This window comes from Oryctolagus cuniculus, chromosome 1 (assembly GCF_964237555.1).
Source record: "Oryctolagus cuniculus chromosome 1, mOryCun1.1, whole genome shotgun sequence".
Lineage (NCBI taxonomy): Eukaryota > Metazoa > Chordata > Mammalia > Lagomorpha > Leporidae > Oryctolagus > Oryctolagus cuniculus.
Genome location: NC_091432.1, coordinates 224,568,872 through 224,582,903, shown reverse-complemented (window position 1 = coordinate 224,582,903; position 14,032 = coordinate 224,568,872). Strand labels below are relative to the sequence as shown.

General features: G+C 42.5%; 1 protein-coding gene across 1 annotated transcript in view; it reads left to right on the top strand.

Annotated features, from left to right (window-relative positions):
• Positions 1-14,032, top strand: part of MEGF9 (multiple EGF like domains 9) — a 114,021-nt gene that overhangs the window by 44,527 nt on the left and 55,462 nt on the right. Inside the window, exon 2 of the mRNA XM_002720506.5 lies at positions 13,679-13,880. Within this exon, the coding sequence (XP_002720552.1) occupies positions 13,679-13,880 (202 nt within the window). The remainder of the gene's footprint in view (positions 1-13,678; positions 13,881-14,032) is intronic.

Below are 14,032 nucleotides of genomic sequence, written 5' to 3'. Positions count from 1 at the left end.
GAGTTCCTTAGTTTGAGTTGCAGTCCCTTCTCCATTTTGGATTAGTTGAATAATTTGTTTCGTCTCTCTGAGATTCAGATTTCTCTCAGGTTGTGGTAGACTAAAGAAGAACTTTCTGTGTATGGTTTCTATGTGATATCTGATACACATGCAAGCGTGCTGAATGACTGGTAATATCATCTTTGTTATTATTAGTAGTAAAAGCTGGCTTTTACCCTTCCCAGAGCTTGTCATCTTGTCTCATTAAGTAGAAGAATTGTCTTTGAATTGCAGAAAACTGGCAGTAAGCCAGGGGCAAATTCTAACAACAGAGCTCTTAAATGTGAGACAGAAAAATTTCAACAAAACCTCAGTTATATTGCTCTATTTTTTCATATGTCTACCATAAAATATAAAAAATGTTTTACTATACTAAGTTGTGATTGAGAGTTTTAGTGGATATAGTTTAATTCCAAAAGGTAAGGCTTAAAGCTTTTCTTTAAAAGTGATACCTTTAAAACTTTCCGCATTTCTACAGTCTGGTTTAACTCAAGAAATTCATCAACTTTAATATTAAGTTTCACAGCTTTTCAAAGATTTGTGATCCTACCCTGGCATAACATAAATGTGACACGTAATGTGAGTACCAGTGTTAACCTTTATAAAGAGTAAGGCCTTTTATAAATATAAAAACTCTGTGTTGATTATTTCTTTTCGTTAGAAAGAGTGCTCCTTTTCTGAGACTCCTTTTCTCTAAACCTGCAAAGATGAAATATGGTCCCCATAAAAAGTACATTTTGTAATATACCATACACTTAGTAAATCGGGGCTGTAAAATAATCTAAAATAATCAGGGCAGTGGAGATAATATAGCTTGTTGGTTTTTTTTTTTTTTTAAAGATTTATTTATTTATTTGAAAGTCAGAGTTACACAGACAGAGGAGAGGCAGAGAGAGAGAGAGAGAGAGAGAGTGTTCCATCTGCTGGTTCACTCCCCTGTTAGCTGCAATTGCCGGAGCTGCACCAATCTGAAGCCAGGAGCCAGTAGCTTCTTCTTGGTCTCCCATGCAGGTGCAGGGGCCCAAGAACTTGAGCCATCTTGCACTGCTTTCCCAAGCCATAGTAGAGAGCTGGATCGGAAGTGGAGTAGCCAGGACTCGAACCAGAGCCCTTATGGGATGCTGGCACTGCAGGTGGTGTCTTTCTCCACTAGGCCACAGCACTAGCCCCAGCTTGTTGGCTTTTAAGAATAATTTGATATTCAAGTAAAGGTTTGAATTAAGACACACTTTCTTTTTTCTCTTTTCAATTTGGAAAATCAGGAGAGACCTTTGTTATATAGCCTAATGTAGACTTTTGAAGGAGTGAAGTTCTATGTTAGATAGATTGGATACACTCAAACTTATTATACTTACATGCATTTTCCTGGTCTTTGTATAAACAGTTAGGTTTTTAATGATGAATCTCAAAAAGGAAATAAACAATTTTATGTGAAAAAAGGATGGCAATCCTATATATAGTTGTCTTTCAGTTTGTCCTGTTTCTACCACATTCTGCATAGGCACAATTACAGACTTAAGTTAGAGCCAAGAGTAAAAGAAAAGATTCTACTACTTTTAGTTAAATAGCATTTTAAATCTTAAATGTTCCCCCAACTCCTTATGCAATAATCAGCAGAAGCATTAATCACTTCCTGTTGTCTTAATTGTAATGTTTGCTTTGAAAAACAGAGTCATTACTTAGGTCCCCTGTTGTTTTTAGTACCACAGCCCAGCTAAAGTAGTTGTTTATGGCACACTAGTACATCCCTCCAGCCAAATTTAAGAAACTTACCTAGTAAGACCTCTTTGCTTTTTAAAGAAAAGTTTTGGCTTATTCTAAAACTTATTTTTTAATTTTTTAAAAAGATTTATTTATTTATTTGAAAGGCAGAGTTACAGAGAGACAGAGGCAGAGAGTGAGAGAGAGAGAGAGAGGTTTTCCATCCCCTGGTTTACTCCCTAGATGGCCTCAATGGCTGGAGCTGAGCTGATCCGAAGCCAGGAGCCAAGAGCTTCTTCCAAGTCTCCCATGCAGGTGCAGAGGCCCAAGGACTTGGGCCATCTTGTACTGCTTCCCCAGGCCACAGCAGAGAGCTGGATTGGAAGTAGAGCGGCCAGGACTCAAACCGATACCCATATGGGATACCAGGCGACAGCTTTACCTGATAAGCCACGGTGCCAACTCCCTCTAAAATTTATGTCCAATAAAATTTATCTATTTGATGTTCAGTTTTATTAATTTATTTGAAAGGCAGAGTTAGAGAAAGAGAGTCGTTTACCTCCCCTCCCTCATGGCTGCAATGTCTGGGGCTGGGCCAGGCCTAAATCAAGAGCCATGAGCTTCCTCCAGGTCTCCCACATGGGTGCAGGCGCCCAAGCATTTGAGCCATCCTCTGCTGCTTTCCCAGACACATTAGCAAGGAGATGGATTGGAAGTGGAGCAGCTGGTACTCGAACTGGTGACCATATGGGCTGCTGGCATCACAGAGGATGGTTTAACCTGCTGAGCCTCAGAGCTGGCTCCTGTTGTATTAGTTTACATTGATACATAATCAAGATAATTTATTTATTTTTTTTTATTTTTGACAGGCAGAGTGGACAGTGAGAGAGAGAGAGAGAGAGAGAGAGGTCTTCCTTTACCATTGGTTCACCCTCCAATGGCTGCTGTGGCCGGCACACTGCGCTGATCCAAAGCCGGTAGCCAGGTGCTTCTCCTGGTCTCCCATGTGGGTGCAGGGCCCAAGCACTTGGGCCATCCTCCACTGCACTCCCGGGCCACAGCAGAGAGCTGGCCTGGAAGAGGGGCAACCAGGATAGAATCCGGTGCCCCGACCAGAACTAGAACCTGGTGTGCCGGCGCCGCAAGGCGGAGGATTAGCCTAGTGAGCCGCGGCACTGGCGTATGTCACTGTTTGAAATGCCTGCATACCCTATTGGAGTACCTGTTTGGAGTCCTGGCTACTATGCTCCCAATCCAGCTTCCTGATAATGCAAATCCTGGGAGGCAGCAGATCATGGCTCCAGTGCTTGGGCCCCTGCTATCTGTATGGAAAACATGGATGGAATTCTGGGCCCCTGGTCAGCCTGGCAACAATGTATAGTTTTTTAGCCTGGTTTCTTTCTGTGAGTGTATGCATTTGAGTTTCATGTATGTTCTTGCATGTTAATGGTTATTCTTTATTATTGAGTGGTATTCCATAGTCTTATCCATTTACAATTGAAGGACATTTGGGTGGTTTACAGATTGTAGTGATTACGAATATAGCTGCTATAAATATTTGTATGCAACTTTTTGTGTGAATGTAAGTTTTTACTTCTCTTGGATAAGTACCTAGGAGTGGAATTGCTGTGTTATATGATAACTGTATATTTAACTTTATTTAAAAAAAAACTTTATAAAAAAATCCATCAAATTATTTTCCAAAGTGTCTGTACTAGTTTGTACTTAGAACAACAAGATTGAAACTCCTGCTTGTTCTGCATCCTTGCCAGCAATTGGTATCGTCAGTTTTTTGATTGGTATTGTCAGTTTTAGTTGTTACTTGTTGCCTTTGTAGTTTGTTCTTTGACTTCCATTCAGTGGATATTCTTATAATATTTGCATTGTGTGTTTGGAGAATAGAATTAGTTCCAGCTATTTTACAAGTTGACTTGTTCTAACTTTATAATAACTGTGCTATTTCTTTCATACATATAATTTGAAAGGCCAGAATCTTGTAGATACTAAATGAATAAATATTATTTATTAGATACTAAAGTATGATATGTGTTCAAATATTAAAGGTAACATTCATGTTATCTTGGTTAGCTATTTTGCTTTGTGTATTCTTTGCCTTGTTTAATTTTCAAGCATTGGATCACAGTTAATAGAGAAAAAATAAGGAACAGGGAGAAGGTAGAGGAATAAGAGATTATTCCCTGGGAAGTTGGGAAGATATGTTTATTCTTTGACCTTAGGATGCAATGTAAGAAGGGGTAACTGTGGGGAGCAATTCGGACTAGACTAAGTTACTGGAATTAAGACTTATTCTATGCATCTGCTCTCCCACAATATGGCGCTGGGAGAGAAGTAAACAGCTTCTGCACAGCTGCCTCCAGTTCAACCAATAAACTGTAGGACTTGCTCCTGATTGGAGGAGAGCAGCGTACTCGGCGTGTGGGCAGCCGAGTTAGGATTGGCGGAGGAGGACTATAAAGGAGGAGAGAGACGGCATGCACCAGGAACATCTAAGGGGAACATCTAAGGGGAACACCTGTGCAGCCCCCGAGAGAGCCGGCCGGCGGTGTGCCGCTCCCCTGCGGAAGTGGGGAATGTGGCCAGGGGGAACTGCCCTTCCACGGAGGTGGAAGGGACAGTAGCCAACCCGGGAAGAACCAGCAGCAAACCCGGGGAGGGCCGAGCAGACGAAAGAACAGCGCAGGGTCCTGTGTCGTTCCTCCACGAAGAGGGGGAGCGACAGGTAACAATAATTCCAGTGTGGTGAGAACTGACACGACTATATGAGCTCAGTTCTCTAACCTCTCCAGATGCTTTAACTTCTGGAATCAGCTTGTTCCATGTAATAATAAGCCCAATAAACTTATTTTCTCCATTATTATAGACGAACTCTAGAAATTGGCTCACAAAGTGTTTTCTGATAAAGATTAGCATGCATATTCAAATACAGATATAAAGTTTCTAGAGTTTTTTTAAAAAATATTTATTTTATTTATTTGGAAGGCAGAGTTAGAGAGAGAGGGAAGGAAAGCTGTCTTCCATCCACTAGTTCACTCCCCAAATGTCCACAACAGCCAGAGCTGGGCCATGTTGAAGGCAGGAGCCAGGAGCTTTATCTGGGCCTTCCACGTAGGTGCAGGGGCCCAAGTACTTGAGCCATCTTCTCCTGTCTTCCCAGACACATTAGTAGGGAGCTGGATTGGAAGTGGAACAGCCAGGACTTGAACTGGCACCCGTATGGGATGCCAGTGCTGCAGGCATTGGCTTAACCTACTATACCACAGTGCCCCCAATTTTCTAGACATTTTGAAGCCCAAGAGGAAAATTCTTCCCTTATTTTAAGGAATATTTGAAAAGGATTAAAAACTGCTAGTGTTTTTCAAAAACATGTTTTATCAATATTAATTAGCTTATTTATTAAAACATTTATTTTGAAATACTTATTGTTTATATTGATAGTGTTCTTAAGATATTTTCAGGTGTTTAAATTTACTAATTGAATAAATATTTTTATTTTTAATTTTGGTTACAATATCAAATAGTGAGCCTTATTATATTTTAAATACATTTCTTCTAGTTTTTGGTCATTTGAGATTGGACAGAAGATGCCATTAATACCATAATACATTTTGTTTGTCTTCTCAATACTGGAAGAATGGGAAGTTCAGAAGTAGTCTAGAGTAGTTTTGAGGTTTCTGTATTCTTTAATTGAAAAGCAAGAGTGAAGTCATTAACGAATGAAAAGGAATCTGAAATTGAGTTTTTCAAAGGAGTTTACAAAATTTTGCAGAAGGCTGTCAGTAGAATTTCATATTCCTGTGAGTGCTCCATATTGGTAACAAAATTTTTTTATTATCTGTTCTTAAGTGTGTGTGTGTGTGTGTGTTTAAAGATTTATTTACTTATTTATTTGAAAGCCAGAGTTTCAGAAAGAGAGAGACAGAGATGGGGGGGGGGGGGAGAAAGAGAGAGAGAGAAAGAAAAGAGAATCTTCTATCTGCTGGTTCACTCCCTAGATGACTGCAATGGCTAGAGCTGGGCCAGTTCAAAGCCAGTAGCCAGGAGCTTTTTCTGGGTCTCTGATGTGGGTGCAGGGGTCCGAGGACTTGGGCCATTTGCTGTTTTCCCAGGTGCATTAACAGGGAGCTGGACCGGAAATACAGCCCCTGTGACTTGAACTGGTGCTCCTATGGGATACCAGCGCCAGAGGTGGTATCTACCTGCTCTGCCACAGCACCGGCCCTAACACTTTATAATCACTTTAATTTAGCAGTAGTGCTGTTATCAAGTTAACAATTTTTTGTTCTGAGAAATTTTCATCATGAATTGATGGAGGACACAAATTTTTTTCCCTTTCTTACTCTGATTTTTCATTTATGGCTTTTATAGTTCATTTTTACCTGTAAAAGGCTAATATACTATTGAGCCAAAATGAGCTTCCTGGCATTTCAGTTCATTACAGCACTCAGAAAGGGCTTCAAAACAGGCCCACACAGAGAGGACATATTCATCAGGAAAGACTATATAATTAGTATTTTTAGAAAACTTCCATCATTAGTACAAAGTCACTGGAGATACCAGAACACACTAAAAATTCTCAAGAAGATATAATGGACTTCTCACAGAGCAGGAACATGAGGTGGTTAAAACTTCAGTGGCAAGAAAAGTCCACCAGGTACAAAAGACAGGAGACTTAGGGAACTTGTAAGCAAAATTGCTCCTTTTTTTAAGTTCTAGAAATTCCATCTCTTGGCACTTGGTAAGGACTATTTGAAAAAGTGCATCAATTGATTTAGATACAGTGATTGCTTTGGATACATTTACCTCAAATTTATCCCAGAAGTTTAAGAACTCAGGGAGGGGGGAAAATTCCCACTTACTGTCTTTCTCTGGGACTTTGTATTTCCTTTTCCAAATGCTTGGAGCAGTTTGGCACCAGATTTCAGTTTCTATTCTTTTTCAGGATTCAGATAACTATATTTCATTATTCTTCAGAAACCATACAACAAAAAGACAGCAACTACAACAAAAACAACTGCCAAAGTTGTGGTCTCCTGTGAACGTTGACATTATTCTTCTCTAATTATTTCGCTATAGAGCTTTCCAAAGAATTAGAGTTTTTAAAGGAAATTTGATGTTTACTTGGTAAAGAGTTTATTCTGTATTTGCTATCAGGCAAACAAATGAGCTTTTTTGCATTTCATTTGCACTTGTTTGTGATTAGCTTTTGGTGTCCTTTTCATATTGTTTCATTCACGTTAACATCCATACTGGCAAAGTACCATTAATCATGTTGCAGACTCCTTTGGGTTGTCTTAGTGTCTTAAGATTCCACCTCATTAAGTCAGTACTTCCTTGCTTGTCTTTGGCTTATAGGTCCTTTTTGTTGCGTCTGCCACTTGAACTTTCTTTCTCCTTTTTTTGTATTACCAAACTTCTACTAAAGAGATTGCATTATTTCTGCATTAACTCCTATCTGACTCTTCATGAAGGTCCAGAACTGTGAAGGGCCTGAGGATTTACTCTATTTACAAGCTAACAAATGGTCTTGACATAATTTAACTAATGAGCACAGTGTTTCACATTTATTACGGTTGCTCATACTATTCATTTGACTTGGGCCATTTCATTTGCTGTTAGTCACTGGGTAGAGCTTTGGACTCTGAGCTACAAACCAAATAGATGCACATGCTATCTGGCAATTGGTGTGCTTTGCTGCTGTTTCCTTTTCTCTGGTTGAGTTGGAGAGAAGTATTAACATGATAGTACATCTTCATCTTGAATTGGTAGATCCCTTCCTACTGCTAGGGTGATCTCTCTTGCTGACATATTTGCCATTCACCCTGCTATGGTTAGTATGATTAATATCAAAGGCACATAGTTGATAAATGCTCATTTTTTAATCGCCTCTAAAATCATATTCTAAACCTTCTGTTTTTATCACTGCATTTGTAGGTATAAATATTGATAATGTATGGAGCCCAGTATGTATAGGATGTCTTCTTATTCTCTGAAGTTGACCTATAACTTGGATTTCTACATAGCAAGACACTAATTCTGTTTCTTGTTTTCAAAAGATGCCATGGCAATAAACCCATTCCTGGGCTTTCAGATTTTATCCATAGTGTGTGACAAAACTGTGGCCTAGGAATCTAAAATCTATGTTATTTTATCTGGTATCTCTTTCCACTTCTTTTCTAGCTGTTGTGTTGATTATTGCAGTACTCCAAACCACTGTGTCTTAGGGGCTGAGTGTTATAGAAACTATCATTATGTCCTGGTTATAGATGAGAAAATGGAAGCAAAGGGAGATTAACTAACTTGCCTAAGGTTATCAAGTTAGTGAGAGAACAGGAATTTAACCTTCACTTGTCTGCCTCTAAAGTCTGTGCTCATAGCTAGTTCACTTATGGCCTCTTCAAACTATTGTCATATGAGATTGTGGGTCATAGATGTTATGAATTCACAGTAAGGGAAATAGTTAGAGTTTCTGGAGGAAGGAGGTGGTTTTTTTTTTTTTTTTTGAGGAGCAACTGGGACTAGAACCTGGCACCCATATGGGATTCTGGCGCCACAGGTGGAGGATTAGCCAGGTGAGCCACGGCGCCAGCCCCTTCAGCTGACTCTTGAAATAGGGGATGGGTTTGATTATGTGGAGAAAAGAAATTGCTCCAAGTTGCACAGAATGAGCCAGAGTTCAAAAATGGAATGAACAAGAGTATGTCATAGAATAATGAAGAGATTGGATTGACCCTAATAATAACCAATGAGTTTGAAAGTTTATCCATTAGAGTTTTACTGAAAAAAAAATAGTGTTTTTTGTCTTGGAGTTCTTAGATTAATTGGGTTCTTTTAAAAAATAGTTAATCTTATTCATTAGAACACTGATGTAATTTTTAGATGGAAATGCATTAGTAAGGAAATAATATAGTAAAATTCAATCTTAATTAAAGAGTTCTTTCGTCTTTTCAGTTTTCTTGAGCTGGTTCTGCCCACACCAGCAAAATTAGTTTAACTTGCAATGAAATTGGTCCAGCAGGAGGAGTTAAATGTATATTAAATTTCTGCCAGTTTTCAGATGAAAAATGTTATTTCAAGATTCTGGTCATTTTGGGTAGAATGAAAGTCTTACCATGAAATTGTTGTTGGAAGCTTTATTTAAAAGACCACTGAACATGGCTTTGTTATTTACCAAAAACCACTACACACACACACCCAGCAAGTCAGTATCATGTGAAAAGACTTAACTGTCAAAGAAATGTCGTGTTTATACAGCCTAGAAAAAAGATTCTTGATTGTGATGGAAAACCGGTTCCCTCCCTAAGCTTGGGGCTGAAAGAAATCTGAACTCTCCTTTGGGTTTTGTAACTAATTCACCACCCAAATTTGAAAAATACATAAAATAAACAAATCATCCACTAGTATATTTTCATTAATTTGTTATATTTACAGATTAGAAGTATGAAGAACAGGGAAATAAACTAACATCAAAGGTTAGGAACAGAAGTTACAGGAGATACAGAATTTGCCAAATTGGTGTTTGTGGAATCTTTTGTGTTGATTTTGTATGTAAGCTGCTTTGATTACATAAAAAATTTTGAAGCCTGGTTTCCTTTTCTAGAACAGAGAAACAAATCCTTTTTAAATTTTCTGTGTCAAACTTTTAGTTATCCAATAACTTTTAAAAATTATTTACTTACTTATTCAAGAGTCAGAGAGAGTATTCCCATTTGCTGGTTCACCTCCCAAAAGTCCTTAATGGATAGAACTGGACAAGGGCTGAAATTGGGAGCCAGGAGTGGAAATCTGGGGTCCTGGAGCCAGGAACTTAATCCAGGTTCCCCATGTGGGTGACAGGAACTCAAATAATTACTTGAGCCAACAACACTGCCTCTCAGTGTTTGTAATGGGGCAAGAAAGTTAGAATGGGGAGCTAGAGCCAGATAGTGAAACCAGGTACTCCCATGTAAAATGTAGGTGTCTTTTTTTTTTTTTTTAAGATTTATTTATTTATTTGAAAGTCGGAGTTACAGAGAGATCTTCTATCCAGTGCTTTACTGCCTAGATGGCTTCAATGACCAGGGAGGGGCCAGGCCAAAGCCAGGAGCTAGGAGCTTCTTCTGGGTATCCCATGTGGGTGGCAGGGCCCAAGCACTTAGGCCATCCTCCTTTGCTTTCCCAGGTGCACTATCAGGGAGCTGGATCAGAAATGGAGCAGCTGGGACTCCAACTGGTACCCATATGGAATGCTGGCACTGCAGACAGCAACCCAACCTGCTGCACCAGAGTGTTGGCCCTGCAGTTGATTTTTTTTTTTTTAAGATTTATTTTATGGGCTGGCGCCGTGGCTCAATAGGCTAATCCTCTGCCTTGCGGCTCTGGCACACTGGGTTCCAGTGCCAGTCGGGGTACCGGATTCTGTCCCGGTTGCCCCTCTTCCAGGCCAGCCCTCTGCTATGGCCTGGGAGTGCAGTGGAGGATGGCCCAAGTCCTTGGGCCCTGCACCCGCATGGGAGACCAGGAGAGGCACCTGGCTCCTGGCTTCTGATCAGCGCAATGTGTGGGGAGCAGCTCGGACTGGACTGAGTTGCTGGAGTTGAGACTTATTCTGTGCACCTGCTCTCCCACAATATGGCGCTGGGAGAGAAGAAAACAGCTTCTGCACAGCTGCCTCCAGTTCAACCAATAAACTGTAGGACTTGCTCCTGATTGGAGGAGAGCAGCGTACTCGGCGTGTGGGCAGCCGAGTTGGGATTGGCAGAGGAGGACTATAAAGGAGGAGAGAGACGGCATGCACCAGGAACATCTAAGGGGAACATCTAAGGGGAACATCTAAGGGGAACATCTAAGGGGAACACCTGTGCAGCCCCCGAGAGAGCCGGCCGGCGGTGTGCCGCTCCCCTGCGGAAGTGGGGAATGTGGCCAGGGGGAACTGCCCTTCCACGGAGGTGGAAGGGATAGTAGCCAACCCGGGAAGAACCAGCAGCAAACCCGGGGAGGGCCGAGCAGACAGAAGAACAGCGCAGGGTCCTGTGTCGTTCCTCCACGAAGAGGGGGAGCGACATAGTGGTGCCGTGACTCGGATATGAAGCCTAGGCAGGGTTTAGTGTCGTTCCTCCATGAAGAGGGGGAGCGACATAATGGTGCCGTGACTCGGATAGGAAACCTAGGACGGATAGGAAACTTAGGACGGATAGGAAACCTAGGAGGGAAGAAATGGGAAGAACTGGGAAAATATCGGAGAGAGAGACTAGCAAACAGCCTAGGGAAAAGCCGGACGAAAAAGGTGCCGGAAGAAGCTATTGAAAGCCTAGGCATAGACTCAGATACGGACTACGGGGGGAAGCTGGGAGAAATCTCTAAGGTCGAAAGCGAAAGTGAAAGCTAGAACAAACAGACTCGGATGCGGACTGTGGGGAGAGGCCAGGAGAAATGAGGGAGGAGTATTGTTGGAGGAAAGCTTGGGGAAACATACCGGGTAGAGAAAAATGTTAGGGAAATTGAAGCCGCGGGGGGCAGGCCGAGGCGGAGACAAAAGCCACTTTGGGATTCTCAAGTTAGCCTGGGAATAGGGGGCAAAAAGTTGAAACCAGAAGCGGAAACGTAAGCCAGATTGGGATCCGTCTGATTAGCCCGGGGAGCAAAGGACGGGTAGCCAAATCGTGGGGCGGAGACGTGAGCTGGGTTGAATTCGCCAGGCTAGCCCGGGGAACTTAGATTGAATGCTAATGGCGGAGACGTAAGCTACATATGTGACTCACGGAGGCTGCCGCGCGCAGACAGAGCGTGCGGGGCTCAAGTAGATAGGGAACGCGGGGCTAGTGCGTAACCACGGAGTGTGCGCGCAAAGCCGAGCCGCGCAGATGAGAGAGGCGCGGGCTGAAGCGGCTCAGAGCCGGTGAGGCGCCGAGAAGCAGCCTCGGGGCGGGCGCCGGCAGGGCGAGGCGCCGGGAGGCCGCAGGGATAAGAGAAACAGAAGTTTAGAAGTAAAATGAGAGAAATAGGAATGCTGGAAGATAGAAGTAAAATGGGAGAAATAGGAATGCCCGGAGATAGAGAAATAGAGAAATAGAAAGGCCTCCCCACAATACTGCAATGAGAAGGCTTGGATTCGGTCTGCCTGATTAGTGAGGCGATGAGCACCTGCGGGCGGCTAGCAGCTTATGCGCCGCAGGTCACCGAAGACAGGCACGTATCAGCGCCTAAAAACCTCCTCACAACATGGCGAAGAGAGGACCCGGATTTGGTTTGCCTGATTGATAGGACTTGTAAGAACCTGTGGCAACTCTAGCAAGTAGAGCAGAGTGTGTGCCGCGGGACACCGAAGACAGGCGCGTATCAACGCCAAAAAATAAAAAGAAAGGGGGATCTGTGGGGAGCAGCTCGGACTGGACTGAGTTGCTGGAGTTGAGACTTATTCTGTGCACCTGCTCTCCCACAATATGGCGCTGGGAGAGAAGAAAACAGCTTCTACACAGCTGCCTCCAGTTCAACCAATAAACTGTAGGACTTGCTCCTGATTGGAGGAGAGCAGCGTACTCGGCATGTGGGCAGCCGAGTTGGGATTGGCAGAGGAGGACTATAAAGGAGGAGAGAGACGGCATGCACCAGGAACATCTAAGGGGAACATCTAAGGGGAACATCTAAGGGGAACATCTAAGGGGAACACCTGTGCAGCCCCCGAGAGAGCCGGCCGGCGGTGTGCCGCTCCCCTGCGGAAGTGGGGAATGTGGCCAGGGGGAACTGCCCTTCCACGGAGGTGGAAGGGATAGTAGCCAACCCGGGAAGAACCAGCAGCAAACCCGGGGAGGGCCGAGCAGACAGAAGAACAGCGCAGGGTCCTGTGTCGTTCCTCCACGAAGAGGGGGAGCGACAGCAATGCATCGGCTGCAGCACGCTGGCCGCGGCGGCCATTGGAGGGTGAACCAACGGCAAAAAGGAAGACCTCTCTCTCTCACTGTCCACTCTGCCTGTCAAAAAAAAAAAAAGATTTATTTTACTTATTTGAAAGGCAGAGCAACATGTAAGGAGAGATAGAGAAAGAAATCTCCCATCTGCTGGCTCACTCCCCAAACAGCCAACAATGGCTGGGGCTGGGCCAGGCTGAAGCCAAGAGCCTAGAACTGCATCTGGGTCTCCCATGCGGTTGCAGAAACCCAAGCACTTGAGTTACTACCTGCTGCTTCTCATGGTGCAGGTTGGCAGTAAGCTGGAATCAGAAGCAAACCTGAGGTTCAATCCCAGGCACTTCAATATAGGATTCAAGCATTTCAAGTGACATCTTAACTACTGGGTCAAATGCCTGCCCTATAGAAATGTTTATTTTCTAAACCTTTAAATTTGAAAAAGACTCAAATTTTGATTGGTTTTAGCTTACTGATCAAAAAGAACCTGTGATTTTTTTCATCTCCAGGTTTTTTTCCCATCATTTCCTCATCATAAAGTTTCAATTCTCCATTAATTTCTTCCTGGGAAGAACATAATAGTTCATGGTTCCAGCTGTAGCACAATTTTGTGTGACCTTGTATACACTGTCAGAGTTAATAATTTGAGCCTAAGGTGATTTCTGCTGCTATACAATGGGTTTATTTATTATTGAACATTTCCAGTATATGCCTGCCTTTGGAAGATTTTGATCCAGAAAAATTAATAATCTACAAACACACAAGCAGATTGGGGTGTAACACAAGAGGGATAGGAGGTGAAGAGTACTAGAAAGGAAACTGAGAATGTTAGTTGTATAATTATGAACTGTACATAATTTTATATACCCTATATATTTCCCAATTTAAATAAACAGGATAGAATGTAAATTTGAACTAGTATTGATTGTATCTAGCCTGACAGAGTTGTCATGAATATTGTATCAAGAAAAATAGAGTTTGTTTTTCTAAGAATGCATTAAATGTTAGTTGAAGCATTTCTTTCCTTTTCTTCTCAGAGTATGTGTGTAACTGCTCCAGGATCGGAAGCCTGGATGTGAATCTCTGCAACCAGACCACAGGGCAGTGTGCTTGTCAGCGAGGTTATCAGGGTCTTCAGTGTGAGTCCTGCCAAGAGGGCTTCTACCTGAATCACACCTCCGGGCTCTGCCTGCCATGTCGCTGCAGTCCACACGGAGCACTAGGCACACTCTGCAACAGGTAAGCAGCCGAGGCTGGAGGCGAAGCTCATTTTGTTTTACTGAGAATAAAAAAGGGCTCCTGCTCTCAAGGACAGGTCTAGTTTAATAAAGGAAGAAAAGAGTCCTAGACTTATAAAAGGTGTTGTATACTTTGATTCTCTCACTTTGTGT